General features: G+C 49.3%; 2 protein-coding genes across 2 annotated transcripts in view; both read right to left on the reverse strand.

Annotated features, from left to right (window-relative positions):
* The window catches only part of SLC6A4 (solute carrier family 6 member 4), a 31,224-nt gene extending 29,432 nt beyond the window's left edge, over positions 1 to 1,792 (reverse strand). The window contains exon 1 of the mRNA XM_045986174.1: positions 1,646 to 1,792. The gene's annotated coding sequence lies outside the window, so the exon portion shown is untranslated. The remainder of the gene's footprint in view (positions 1 to 1,645) is intronic.
* Positions 1,793 to 10,732: 8,940 nt separating this feature from the next.
* The window catches only part of BLMH (bleomycin hydrolase), a 46,768-nt gene continuing 42,453 nt past the window's right edge, over positions 10,733 to 15,047 (reverse strand). Inside the window, exon 12 of the mRNA XM_045985779.1 lies at positions 10,733 to 11,585. Within this exon, the coding sequence (XP_045841735.1) occupies positions 11,434 to 11,585 (152 nt within the window). The 3' untranslated portion in view covers positions 10,733 to 11,433. The remainder of the gene's footprint in view (positions 11,586 to 15,047) is intronic.

Raw genomic sequence — 15,047 nt, forward strand, 5'->3', positions numbered from 1 at the left:
AACCATTTGGTGATACGAAGGAGAAGGGACTGCCCCTCACTGGCTTCATTTGTGGAATCATCTGTTTCTCTTCAGAAGGGGACATTGGGGATGTTTCTGCAAGTCTGTCCTCGGAGATGACCCCCTCCAGCCAAGCAACCCCCCACCCCATGGCACATGGCCCATTTGTGAAGCTCTTGGCCATGCTTCTCTTGAGTTTCATCAAAATACTCTCCCAACTCTAAATATCCCCCACAGAGGAATTTCTGAGGTTTTCCTGATTCCACAGAAGCTTCAGCATCACTCTGTCCCCACCCTCACCCCTCTGCCCACCCTTAGTATGTGTTTTTTAAGCAAGAGACGGAGAGAAATGGGTTTGAGGAACTGTGCTGCTCTTAGATTCCTGAAACGTCCCACGGGCATCACCAGAGTGCTGAGGGGCCTTCTGATGAATTGTGAAGCAGTCTCAATCTGCTCTTGCTCAAGTCCAGTGGGGGGGGGGGGGGAAGGAAGGAAGAAAAGCCCACATACAAAATGGCTTGCTTAGTTAGCCCCATCAGAACCGGACTCTCCTCGGGGCGCCTGGAGCAGCCAACCCCACCCCAGTCCGTGGTAGGAAACCCCCCTTTGGGCACCAGTGGCTCCACACAAAAGCAAGGACCAGGACAGAGTCAAAGCTGTGTGTTTCCCTCCACTGCTCAAAACCCAAACGCTAATGTCCCTCCGTGTCATTAAACCTAAATCCTAATGTTGCTTCCTTAGACATTTTTCCTATGTAACTGAAGGCAAAACACATTAAATATTTGATCCAGTCTTAGCATGATGAGAGCCAGCGGACTCATAAATAATCCACTGACCTGGTTCATTTTTCTGGACAAAATTGAGCATAGAAGTACACGCGCACACACAAGCGATGGTAACGTCTGACTCTTAGAAAGTCTCCCCCTCTCAGATTCTTCAGAACCCCAAGCGAGCCAGAAATTCTTTATGCAAAAGACCCAGTGCAAACGGAGACGAGCTCCCTCGGGTCCTTCAGCTCCAGACAGTGTTTTCAAAGACATATTTAAATGCACACGTTTTCTTCAGCAACTGACGGCTCCACGCTTGAACCGTGTAGAACAGCTCGCTGGAGTTTGAGTTTCCCATAAATTCTGAATGGCCCGGGAGGCGGCTGAGCGTGCCCGGGCTCTGCCAGTGGGAACAACCCAGGCGCACCGAGACTCGTCCCAGTTTAGAGTCCATTCAGAGATTCCTCTAGATCCCTGGGCATTTCTGTCAACCAGAAGCCTCCCCGCAGAAACGCCTCTGCACACAGCCACCTGCACGCCACGGCGGTAAGGGACCAAACCCGAGCCGCGAGTTGAAACTAAAGCAACTTTTTCCCACGCGCGGGACAACGCTGAGCCTAAAGCACATCTTTATAGGGGCTTGCTCTGGTCCCCAGGCCATCGGAACAGCCCCCGGGGGCGGCAGACCAAGGAGCCCTCCAGTGCCCCCCAGTCCCCCGGAGCCGCCCCCTGTCCCCACCCGTGCTCCCCTCGAGGGGGGCGGCAGCGCCTGGAACCCACCACGCGCACACGCCAGTCCGCCCGCCAGCGCCCAGGGGAGCCCCCGCGGGGTGGGGTGCGGCAGGAGCGGGGATTCGCAACCGGGCAAGCCGACCCACCTGCCGGGAGTCCGTGGGGAGGCTGGTCCAGGGCCCTGGGAAGCAGGGCGGCCCTCGCGCCCTCGAGGCACCGGGGGCGCGGCTGCCTGTGCGGGAGCGGTTGCCGGAGCGGCTGTATTTGTACTCTCTCCTTCCCTCACATGGTCTGATCTCTAGATATCCGCCGCCAAAGAGCTCTTTAAGAATTTTTGCGTCACTTTGAGCTGCAGAAACTTTACGTTTCCCGCGTGGCCACGGCTCTGCGCTCCCCCCGGGGTGGGGGTGGCTGCCCTGGCGCTGGCGCGGGGTGGGGAGGCTGCACCGCGCAGGGAGGGGGTAAGGGGCGGGGCGGGGCCCCAGGAACGGGAGTGGGGGCCTCCCTCCCTCGGAGGGACAGTGCTCTAGGAAGCGAGAGAGCCCTGGCGGCGGGGGCATTGGCAGAAGGCCCAACAGAGCCAAGAATCCCAACTTTTTCCGCTCTCACCTCGCGGGGGGCGGGCCGCTCTCCAACCAACAGGTATATTTCCACCCCCACCAGCTGCTCCCCAGCATTAGGGTTCTGCTCAAAATCACTCCTGCAGAGTGATCTTTCTGGACCACTGACACTTGCCCATCACCCCCACCTGGAATCCTGCTGTTTTCTTCCTAGGACTTAGCACCGGGCATTCCTGGGGTTCATCGGCCCCACCGTGGGATGTGCGCTGGGCCAGAAGGGACCTCGTCTCATTTCTGGCCATCCCCAAGGCCTCTAGCAGTCCCCGACCTAGTGGCTCAGTAGTTACTTGCAGACAGACAGAAAGAATGAATGAATGATTTCTCCTTTGGTTAACTAGTCATACTTCCAAAGCTGTATGGAACAGATTGTCCGGGTGGTGATGCCGGAGGGGATATGACCCTGGTGTGGCTACAGTAAAGAACTTTCTACAACATTTTAATTATCTGAAGAGGTTCAACAGGAGTGTATTGTTTTGAACCGTGTGAAAAAAATTGCTTTGATAATTTTTTTTAAAATCTAAGTTTAAAAGTGATTTTTAGTAGAATTTTTTTTTTTTAACCTCTGAAAAGAACAGATGGAGTCCTTGCTTTGGGATGCCCCTGAGGCAGAAATGAGAGGGCACAGACTAGCCCATCACCCTCCTCCCAAAGGCGGCCAGGGACGGAGCAAAGTAGAAGGAAGAAAGGAATCACAGGCTTGCGGCGCCTGTGTACTTGGAGGAACCGAGTCAGCTTGTACGCGGCGGGATTGAGCAGGTGTCTGCAGGGGCCCGGGCAGCCACTCCCACCCTGGGAGGAATCAGTGTGAGGCTTTGGTGCCCCCTAGACGTCAGGGGGGTGATTGCAAGGTAGTGGTGAGCCGACTGGCATTTAGGGCTTTTGCAAAGCCAGGCTGGTGATTCCTGGGCAAGCTTGGGAAATTAATCTCGGGCCAAATCCCCAGGGATCCCCTTTCAGATGAACAAGTTCCTGCGCCCCGGGTTCTGCTTGGCCTTATTAAACTCATGCGTAAGCGCAGTATGAACAATGGACTGCAGAAATATAGGGTGTGGTTCCAAGGAGGGGACAGGGCAGAACCAAGGGAAGAGGAGGGGGGAGGCGCCACAGGCTGGGGAGGAGGGTGACTTTAGCCCTCGGCTAAGGCCCTGGTTCCAATGTGGCTTTTTAACACGACTCCACCGTCTCATAAAACTGCTGGCCTCTTTCTAGATCCTGATACCCACTGCCTTCTTTGGTGCAGTGCTGGCCTAGAGAGTGGGGATCCCACAGGCCTGGGTTCAATCTCAGCTCTGACCCTGGACTGTCTATGTAGGTTTGTTCCCACACAGGGTAAGTTCCCTTACTTCAATCCATCTGGCCTTCGGGTCCCTTGTGTGTAAAACAGGGATCCTGTGAATGGTGGGCACCACCCAGCTTGGGGCTGTGAAGGGGCTGACGGGTGCATGGCCCGCCCCCCCCCCCCCAGGGTGCCTCTCCTCCGGAGGGAGACTTCTGTATCTTCTTTCTTTGGCCTTGGACCACCCAGACCAGGCTTCTCTCCTCTTGCTCCTAAAGCGAACCCTTCCCCATCATTCCTCTTGCTGTCATTGTCGCCACTTCCCAGTCATCTCCAGGAGCTGACTCTCCCTGGTGAAGATCCCTGGTCTCACTGCCCATCCTCCACCCGCATGGGGGGAGAGGACAGACGTCACCGTCTACTGGCGGGAAATCAGTGGGAAATCAGCATTTTGGGAAGGATCCCGTGTCTGCTCCAGCCAGGCTCCAGGCAGCGGAGCGGGGGTACTGGAGGCGGACGGGGTCCTCAGATCAGAAGGAATGAGGCCAGGAGGTACCAGTATGAACAGGGAGGAGGTAGGAGTCGGAAACTAGGAGAACCTGTGAGGCTCAGCAACTGGCCAGTGTCCAGAAAGCGATGAGTCTGTCGAAGATGCCCGGAACTGGGGTGAAGCTGCGTGACCATGACCAGGAGAAGAGCCCCGCCCGGCAACCGTGGTTCAGCAATAATTTCTCTCAGTTCGACCGGCTCTGGCCTCTGCAGAAGAAACACAGCCCTCTCTCCCTCACCACACATAAACTCGGCCACCAAGAACTCCCAAGTGCTGGGTCTCTCAAGACCCAGCAAACCGCTCCCCTGTGGAGCCAGACCAGGAAAAACCCTATAAGGCCAAACCTTTCCCTCCAGAAGTCCTGGGGGCCATCCATCTGTCCTGCCTTCCTTCTGTTTAATGCAATAATGCAAGACGAGGCCACCCCTGGGTCTTTCCTCAGCATTCCCAGCCCTGGCAGTGGATGTCTGCCTGTGCCATCCCTTCTGAGGCACACACTCCCACCCCACCCCCGATTCGCCAGGGAGGTGACATAGTTTGACTCTGTTTACATTCAGCTGCGTGTGGAGGCCGGCACCTGGAGGGCAAGCTCTGCTGCCCAGGGAGGCCTGTGCTCATCCCCTCAGAGGGCTGGGCAGGCGTTCCCCTGCAGCTGCTCCTCCTGGACCCAGAAGAAAGAAGGAAAGGGCACGGGAGGGGCAGCCCCATCCGGAGTCCCAGAGGGGGGCGCGTGTTAGGTGGCGGCAGGAATGGGGGAATGGCTCGTGCTCAGCCTTGAGCAGGATGCTTTGGTCGCCTTTCCTGGCCCCTTCTGCCCCATTCCTGAGGAGCCTCCTGCCTCGGATAAACAAGGCCTCTTCCTCCACGTTTGACAGCTATTGGAAGTACCCCGTGCTCTAGCTGTAATATCTCTGAACCGGGGTTTTTGGTTTTTCCTTCCTTCCTACAGAATTCCCTCCTCTGACAGTAAACACCTAGAGCTGAGGCCACATTCTGGAAGCAAGCTGGTTTGTTTGTTTTACCTCCGACCTTGGCAGAGAAGTGGAAACCAGGAGCCGCATGGAGCCCCAAGAAGGGCCCCGCAGCCCTGTGTGTGCCCCCCAGTAAGTAGAGCCCCCATGCCCCTCTCCTACATGCCCACCTCCTCTGCTAGGCTCCGAGTCCCCACGGGAAGGGGCTCCACCTCTCCCCACAGCTCAACACACAGCAGGCCCCCTGACCGGAAACGCCTTTTACTCTCAACAGACTCTGGGTGCCCTTAAAACCAGGGCCCCGGGGAAATCTTGGCACAGCCAATGCCGGGGTACCACACAGCTGTTGGAAAGAGTGAGGCAGTTGATCTGGGCTCATTTGGGGAGGTTCACAAGATTTATTGTTACATGAGAGGGGAAAACAGCAAACACAGAACAGGTGCTGCTCAGTTTGCTGGGCAGAGGAAGGTGAAAATGGGTGTTGAAATCCAAGAATCGGCAGGTGCGGAAGAAGAAGAATTAGGAGGGGGAGGAGAAAAGAAAGAAGGAAGAAAACCGCTGAGGGAAGGCAGGAGGACATCCTGGGAGCCCCAGCCTTACCACAGAGCAGAACCTGGAGGCGTTCCCGGGGGCGCAGCTGTACCTCACATGATTCAGACGTGTTTCCTCCCCGAAGGGGGCCACGTTACTCAGCGCCATTGTGATTTTGTCTGTTCCCTTAGGAAGGGGGCAAATATTTGTACTAATTTACTAGTGAGGGTGCCATGAGCCGAGAGGTGACATTTCGGGCTTCGCTGGGGATGGGGTCGAGAGGGCCAGAATTATTCCTAGAACACCTGTCTTGTGCTTCCAGGCCCTGAGGTCCTCCTGCCAGTTTTCCTTTGCCGGCTTAAGATTATAAAACACTCACCCTCTCTTTGGCTTTTCTTCCCTTCTAGGAACTTCAAGATAACTCGTGCCTCTGTGTATGGGGAGGTTTCCCCTTCATCTCTTCTTGGCAAGCTCGTCACCCTCATCCATCACCCTCACTGAGGTCTGCGGTCACTGTGGTTAGAAGTTAGTTTAAAACCAGGCAGCATTTCTTCCCTTCTCCGGTTCAAGCCCCTTTGCAACCGTAGGGCACTTACTAGAACTGTTGTTCCCAAATGATAGCAGCTGGTGCGAATCAAACATTTCCCTCCCTCCCGTTCTTCCTTTCCCTTTGTGATAAAGTGGAAAAGGCTGAACTTGAAAAGGGAAACAAGGGGCACCTGGGTGGCTCCGTCGGTTAAACGTGCGACTCTGATTATGGCTTCAGATCATGATCTCAGGGTCGTGGGATGGAGTGGATCCATGCTGGGCGTGAAGCCGGCTTAAGATTCTCTCTTCCTCTCTCTCTGCCTGCACACCCCCCCCAACTCCTCCCCTGCCCTTCCACCCCCACTTACTCTCTTTCTCTTAGGGATAAAAAAAAAAAAAGGAAACAAAACTCAGGCTGGTTTATTCCTAGTTTTAATCAAATTGTAGCATGGACCCCAGGGAGGAAGGAAGAGTTGGCGTCAGGCAACAACCGTTTGAACAAGTTGTCCTAAATACGGGAATGCTCGTCTGGAATTCCTTGAAGAAGTCCAGCTTAACTAGTGGCATTGGCCGTGGTCAACAGCAGCACCGGCTGAAGGACTTCGTTAGCGTGAGGGCCCCGGAGCTGCCCGCAGCCCATTAGAATCAGCTGTTCTTTAAGGACAAGCTGGAGACGGCACATGGGTCCGTGACCACATCCTGAAGGCACGTCTCATTATCAGATCCTGGCTTCTTGGATGTGTGGGGTCAGCATGACTCTACATGTCCCCAGAGTCCTCCTGGCCGCCAAGGGCTTTCCACCCGTTAGAGCAGCGGTTAGAGTACCCAGCCACGCCTTTCTATTTCTGTGCTCAGCAGTCCCCCGACTATCAGCAAGGTCCTCAGTTCAGGTCTCTGGCTAAGCTTTGACCCATTTCCCCATAGGTACTGCTGTTTGCTTCTCCCTACTTGATCCTAATTTTGAGAAATATTTTTTATTAAATATTTGGTTATGAAGATAATTTTTTTTTTACATATTGTGGATTTGGTTTATAATTTGTTTTGGGACTTCTGCATCTATGTTTATGGGTGTGATTTACATGTAATTTTTCCTCTTACTATCCTTGTCAGAGTTATGCCGGTCTCACAAGATAATGCTTTCCACCATAATAGTTCTTTGCATCTATCCTTTAGGGCTAATCGAGATTCCCCAGAGATTTCCAATCCCCTGGGCACTACATTTTTTTGTTTTTTTTTTGTTTTTAAGTTTTATTTATTTATTTATGAGAGAGAGGGAGAGCAGGGAGCAGGGGAGGGGGGAGGAGCGGACGGAGAGAGACAAGCAGACTCTACACTGAGCCTGATGTGGGGCTCCATCTCAGGACCCCGAGATCATGACCTGAGTTGAAACCATCTCTTGATGGTTTCACTTCACACTTAACTGACTGAGCCCCTTGGGCACCCCTGCCCGGCACTGGAGTTCTAGGAGCACAAGATGGCAGAGAACATTCATAATGCAAAGATTCAACCCTCTTGCGGTACTTGCATCCCCAGCCGTGTTGTTGACCTCCAGACCATAAGCTGTTTTTCTCTCGAAAATAAATCTTGAATTGGCTGAAAAGGCAGGGGAGGGACAGTTACCCAGCTGCCCAAGGTAGGGAGGGGATCTAACAGACAGTCAACTCTCCAGTAACCCTCCTTTTGCTCCCAGTTCCCTTAGTGGCTATCTGGAGATGCCATATTTGGGGGGGTGGGTATTATGCAGTGTAGATTGGTTTGCAGAGCACTGGCTGTCTCCGCCATGGGCTAAGGATTCAATGGTTTCAGCTCTGCTAAATTTCTCAATGCCTCTGTCTGCTTTCCAGCGTACTGTTTCTCTTCTGTTGCTCTGAAGGTTGTGGAATTAGGTCTTCTAAATGAATCATTTAACAAAGTTTATCTTCCAGTTTTCAGGTATCTGCAGTATCTGTAATAGTGCTCTCCTTTTAATTTCTTGTGTATGTGTTTTCATTAGTCTTGTCAAGATCTGTTAATTTTTTTTTAAAAGAACCAACTTACGGTTTTGTTGAACTTTAGTTTCTGCACATACATTTTATTTCCTTCTACCTTTTTTTAAGTTTATTTTACAGTTCTAATTTCTTGACATGGATGCTAAGCTCAATACTCAGGCTTTCTTCCACTCTAATAAAATTTTAAGGCTATAAAATTTAAGTACTGTTTTAGTGCTACCTGCCATTTTGAATATGCAGTATTTTTTAAAAAATCATTGTTTGGGTTAAATTTCCTTTATGATTTCTTCTTGGACCTATGACTTAATTTCTAAACATATAGGAGCCTTTTAGTTAGCTCTTAATTTTAGTTTCTAACTATTAAGAACTATTGGAAATTTGTTGAGGTTTACTCCCTAGTATATGGCCAGTTTTTGAAAAAAGTTCCATGTGCGCTCAAGACTGTGCAGTTATTAGAGCAATGTCCTATAGATGTCCCTTATACCAAACTTACCAAAATGCTTAAATCTTTTATATATTCACTTGAGGTTTTGGTTACTTGATCTATCAACAATCAAGAAGTATGTTAAAATCTTTCATTATGATATTGGATTATTTTTCCATATAGTTATGTTTTTGTTTTATATAATTTGAGGTTATTAGGTACATACTAATTTAGAATTTAGAATCTTTATATTTTTCCAGGGAACCAAATAAACATATAATTAATGCAGTGATCCTATCTCTAGTAATGCTTTTTTTTTTTTTAAGATTTTATTTTATTTATTTGACAGAGACACAGCAAGAGAGGGAACACAAGCAGGGGGAGTGGGAGAGGGAGAAGCAGACTTCCCATTGAGCAGGGAGCCCGATGTGGGACTCAATCCCAGGACCCCGAGTAAGAAGGCAGCCTGTCAACCGACTGAGCCACCCAGGTGCCCCATGCTTTTTGTTTTAAAGCCTATTTCCAGGGTCGACATGTTACACAACTCCAGGGAGACTGTGAATAATAGATCCTGGCATGAGTCTGTTTGTTATTCAGAGTAGTCCTAATTTTGCTAATTATCAGTATAGCCATACCAGACTTATTTTGCTTAGTATCTGCCTGATGTATCTTTCCTATCCTTTTCATATCCCAGGTTGCCAATGTATCTTGTAATTAGCTTATGGCTGAGTTTCTTTTCAAACCCCAGTTCGAGGGTCTCCTGGGTGATTTAGTCTGTGAGGTGTCTGCCTTCGGCTCAGGTCATGATCCTGAAGTCCTGGGATCGAGCCCCAGGTCGGGCTCCCTACTCAGCTGAGTCTGCTTCTCCCTCTCTGCCGCTCCCCCTGTTCATGCTAATAAAAAATCTTTAAACACTCCCCAAAACCCTCCAGTTTGACAATTTGCCTTTTTTCAGGAACATTTATATATTGTACTTACTGACACATTTAGATTTATCTCTGTCTTATTTTGGACACTCTATTTGTTTTGCTTTTTTTTTCTTTCTCACCATCTTGTCTTTTCATGGACAAAAATACCCTGCTTATTTTTTAGTAGTTCATCTAGAAAATTTTGGATATATCATTAACATACCAAAGTCTAAAGTCAATCGATATACTTCTCTTCTTCCTGAATGACAAAGGATATGTTTAGTCCAACCACCTCCCTAATTATTATCATCTCCTTTCAGTTATTTTAGTCTCATCTTTCTTTGAACCCTATTAGACTTACCTACAGGCCCTTTCTGTTTAGATGATGCGTGTACTTATCCCATTTCCTATCTTCCACACTGGATCACCTCCCTTCTGTTTGACTGAAAGTGTACTTTATTTCACCCCTGAAAGACAATTTCATTGAGTATAAAATTCTAGGCTCACGGTTAACTTCTCCTAGCACCTTCAAGATACGTTTCACTGTCTTCTTGCTTACAGAGTTGTCGATGAGAAGACAGTCGTCAATCTAATGGTCTTTTCTTTGGAGGGAATGATCTGTGTTCCTGGATGCTTTAAAGATCTGTTCTAGAGTTTCGCCATGATGGGTCTAGAAATGGGTTTATTTAACTTGCTTGAAACAGAAAGGGTTTACACTGATAGCGACACTTCGATTAAAGCTTGATCCTTTATCTAATGTTATCTTGGAAAGTGCTATGACAGACAGTATCCCCTGCTAGGACTGAGAAGATTCTAGGAAAGCCAGAAAGGTAGGGGGCTCAGGCGCTGATGGAAATGTTGATGAGGAGGCTATATTTATTTGTTTTCAGTGAAAGGGAGACCCAGTCTCAGTAAAACACATACTCTCCAGCCGATTCCAAGGCTGAACCCAGCAAAGCTTCCTTCCTTACTCTTCTAAGATCTGGATGAAAAGGGGCGCCTGGGTGGCTCAGTGGGTTAAAGCCTCTGCCTTTGGCTCAGGTCATGATCCCAAGGTCTTGGGATCGAGCCCCGCATCAGGCTCTCTGCTCAGCAGGGAGCCTGCTTCCCTTCCTCTCTCTCTGGCTGCCTCTCTGCCTATCTGTGATCTCTGTCTGTCAAATAAACAAATTAAAAAAAAAAAAAAAAAGATCTGGATGAAAAAACAGTTAAGTGGGCAGGGACACAAGCTCTCTTAGATGTGGTGCCTGGACATCCTCTGCGGAAGCCAGTGAGGGTCAGCACTGGCTGGGAAGGACCATCGACACCACATAGAAAGTGAAGCAGGGAAGCCCTGAGCGATCTTACTGTTTCTCCATTTTGAGGACTAGGAGTCACCTGGTTGCTTTCCTTTGTTGCTAAATAAACTCCGAGCTAGATCAAATAAGCCATTTACTCTCATTTAGCAAAGTGTTTTATTCAAAAGCTTCTCAGCACCATCTAGTTGTCAGAAAGAATGGCATCGCCTTTTCCTGCCCACCCGACTCCAGATTCCAGAGACCGCAGTTAAACCGTTGGGCTAGAGCGCCCCCTAAGGGTTATAATTCAGATCATGATAAGGTTTTGGTTGTTCTCACACTCCTCTAAGCCTCCACTCAAGGAGAGCTGTGCTTCCCCACAGTTCCGAACAGGAAGGAATCATGTCAGACTCGATCAACCTCCCATTCCTGGGCTATCAGAGGCGCAGCATGCAGTCTGAAAGCTCGAATCTCAGGATAACCCTCCCCCAACTCTACTCTAGAAACAAGGAGCATCGGGTCCATTCTCTCTCCAAATTCAACTGCTCGTCCTCTCCTATCTCTGAAAAGACACTAAGCCAGACCTTTTTGACAGAGTTAGGACAAACAATGACAGCTGATTAAAATGCTAAGAGATCCTGAGCTGTTGGGGATGAGGAGAGTACAGAGTGTGACCTGATCCTTCCCTTTAAGAATATTTTCTCATCATAAAGCACACTTCTCCAAAGAGGTTCCTGGAGGAGAAATCCAAGAGTCTGACTGTGTCCTGTGGGAACCCATGTAACTTTGGCTTCAGTCCTTGGATCTGTCCGTTGCAGCTCCTTCAGGTCCCGGAGGAGGAGGAAAGAGCTGGAGGCAGCGTCAGTCGGCCAAAGCCCCCATGGGGTCCCAGGCCGGCAGGACGATGGGTTCCTGCTCTAGCACGGCTAGCACCTCTTTGGGAACGTGCTTCTTGTCCACCACTACTTCGTAGACATACTCAGAGAACCACTCATCTGTCATGCACAGGTAACCTGGAGCAAAGAACAGAAGGCTCATGAATCCAGAGGGCAAGGGGCAAAGGGCAGAAGCCCCACTAGCACTGTAAAGAAGCTTTGTACAAAACTTATACTTGCACACGTTTTTCAGCTTTCCCGTGTAGAACCTCACTTACTCTAAGTCTTACTAACCATTCTGTGATGCAGACGGGACAGGCATGGCTATAATTTCATCTGTCAGAAAACTGGGGCTCAGAGTAACTAGGTGACAGGCCCGGTCGCAAAGGGGATGTTCGGACCTGGGCCTCGGACCTAAGACTGTTCCCAGATCCTGTGCTGTTTCATTGCCCAGGCTGTCTGGGCTGAAGAAGAGCATGGGACCCTAGAAGACAGGAGGAAAGGCTTCTTGTTCATAGAGCCAACACCAAGGGGACTGATCTCTAGAATCAGGGGCAAGCACCCTAGTTTCATCCTGACCCTGCCCACCTTCTCAGCATCACAGGCTCTCCTACGTTCCTCTCCCCTGTAAATTCCTGCGAGCAGCTAAGCTGCTAGGCCCGTGTCTTCATTCCCAGGTAGCTGCTTATTTGCTGGTGATCCTGTGTAAGTCAAATGATAACACAGTCTTCACCTTCCTAGTGGAAAATCTGTGGTGAAGATCAGGCAGAAATGGGAGACCGAGACAGCTTCTTGACCTCTTTTCCTCAGCGAGGCCCTACAGTTTACACACCTCTCCACTGGGTAGGGCTGTATGAACGCCCCAGGCTGAGAGCTCAGTGGAGAGAAAACATGGTGTCAGCCATTATCCACCCATCTTAGAAGCCTGCCTTTTCCCATTAGGAAGATTAACCTGTATTTCAGGCTCCATTAGGACAAAACAAATTCCCCTTCAGGAACATACTTCCAACAAACCTAAAGAGGGGAAAAAATGCTTCACTTGGCCACTGATAATATAAAGAGTAAAATTAAAGTGAGCAACTGAAGTGTGTATTTAAATACTATGCAGCCATCAAAAGAAATGAAATCATGCCATTTGCGACGACGTGGATGGAACTAGAGCGTATCATGCTTAGTGAAATAAGTCAATCGGAGAAAGACAACTATCATATGATCTCCCTGATATGAGGACATGGAGAAGCAACATGGGGGGGTAGGGGGATAGGAGAAGAGTAAATGAAACAAGATGGGATTGGGAGGGAGACAAACCATAAATGACTCTTAATCTCACAAAACAAACTGGGGGTTGCTGGGGGGAGGTGGGATTGGGAGAGGGGGAGCGGGCTATGGACATTAGGGAGGGGAGGCGAACCATAAGAGACTATGTACTCTGAAAAACAACCTGAGGGTTTTGAAGGGTCAGGGGTGGGAGGTTGGGGCAACCTGAGGGTTTTGAAGGGTCAGGGGTGGGAGGTTGGGGGAACAGGTGGTGGGTAATGGGGAGGGAACGTTTTGCATGGAGCACTGGGTGTTGTGCAAAAAGAATGAATACTGTTACACTGAAAAAATAAATAAAATGAATAAATTAAAAAAAAAATAAAATAAGAATTGGTCAGGGCGCCTGGCTGGCTCAGTGGTTAGGCCTCTGCCTTCGGCTCGGGTCGTGATCTCAGGGTCCTGGGATCGAGCCCCGCATCGGGCTCTCTGTTCAGTGGGGAGCCTGCTTCTCTCTCTCTCTCTCTGCCTGCCTCTCTGCCTACTTGTGATCTCTGTCTGTCAAATAAATAAATTTTTAAAATCTTAAAAAAAAAAAAAAAAGAATTGGTCAAGGAGAGAGCCCAGAGCACAGAAATGTGAACTTATACAGGGCTACTTTGCACACCTACACATCCAAGGACTCATAGGAACTAGCAGTCTTCATCATCATCATCATCATCATCATCACTCCCATCTTAACCATATCCGGCACCTGTTCTATACTAGACACTTGAGCCATTTTCCCCCTCAAAGTGTTTATGCAAATCGATTTCTGTGCCATATCATTTCTCACTATATGGGACCAAGAAAAGGAAGAAATTGTAGGTGTTTCTCCCATGGCAGTCCGCTAGGGGAGCAGTTCTCCAATGTCTAGGCCCCACTATATTCTTAAAATGAATGAGGATGCCAGAAAGTTGTTTATGTGGGGAACACCTACTGGTATTCACCATATTAGAAATGAAAACACAGTTAAAAATGCTAATTCATACGAATTTTTAAAAACCATGAATAGAAATAATACATTTTTAGGAAAAAACCATTATATTCTCCAAGACAAAACAAACCTTAGTTAGAAAAATGGCTTTGTTTTACACTTTAATGTCTGGCTTCACAGAAGACAAATGAATTCTTGTGTCTGCTCTGTCTGCAATCTGTTGCAATCTGCTGTTCTGGCTGAAGGAGAGGAAGGAAAACCTGGCCTCATACAGATATGCTGTTGAAGGGAAGACCTTGCAAACCCCCTAAGAGGGTCCCAGGGAGCCGCGGGGGTCCTGAGAGCACACTTTGACAACCGCTGCCCTAAAGGCCAGACTGATTTAAGTCATTAAAATGCAACATGATGGCAAGTCTAATTGTGTAAGCTAAATGGTGTCACAGAGGACATTATTTAACAGGAAAACACAACTATTTCGGTGAGGTCTCCTGTGCCCAGTTCTCCTCTTCACCTCTGACAGAAGCCAGGGACAGCTCCCCCTGACGTGGCACAGGATGTCTATCGTCACAAGGGAACGCAGTGCAGAGGTGCTCAAGGGCTCTCTCCAAGTCGGCTGAGGGAATACATCTCTGTCCACTGACGCCCGCCTCCTGATCCAGCACTCCTCTTCTCAACCAGAGGTACGGGGAAGGGGACCACAGACCCAACGGACGCTGTAGCCAGGGCTGCTTCCGGTTCCTGCCTGGATTCAGTACTCCCAAGCCCCTGGCTTTGCTTGTGTCCTTCAAGGACCTGGCCCGCACTATCATCTACACGAGTGCCACTAAATTCTCTCAACGGACAGAGAGTCCTATCAGCAGACACCAACTATCCACTCGGGCAGCGGAAGGGCCAACCAGTACCATCTCTTGCCGCATCCCAAGTCACTGCTTCCTGAGAAATTCATTATCCGCCTTCCCCAAGAGGGGCTTTCAGTGGGCAGGAAACCAGACTACTAAACACCACACAATTTGAGACATTAGTCATCCTTCCCCTTCCCAGGCTAAATAAATCCCCAGAATGGCTCTGGACAGTGAGGCAGGTGAAGGACAGAGGCAGATTCGTGTAATAAAGTTCTGTGTCCTTACGACAATCCTATCATCACACAATCAAATGAATCTTCAAAGAATGCACAGAGAAAATGGACAATAAGTACATGTACACTATCTTGTTCCAAAAGCAGATCAGATTAAGTCCTTACAAATTAAAACTCCTATCAACTGCGATCCGCCCTCTCAGTGTCCCTACCCAGAGGACCTGCCTTGATTCGCCTCTCTCTTCAGGATATGAGTTCTTTGGAGGCCCACAAAAACCTCACAGTCTAGGTGGCG

Source organism: Meles meles, chromosome 18 (genome assembly GCF_922984935.1).
Source record: "Meles meles chromosome 18, mMelMel3.1 paternal haplotype, whole genome shotgun sequence".
Taxonomy (NCBI): Eukaryota; Metazoa; Chordata; class Mammalia; order Carnivora; family Mustelidae; genus Meles; species Meles meles.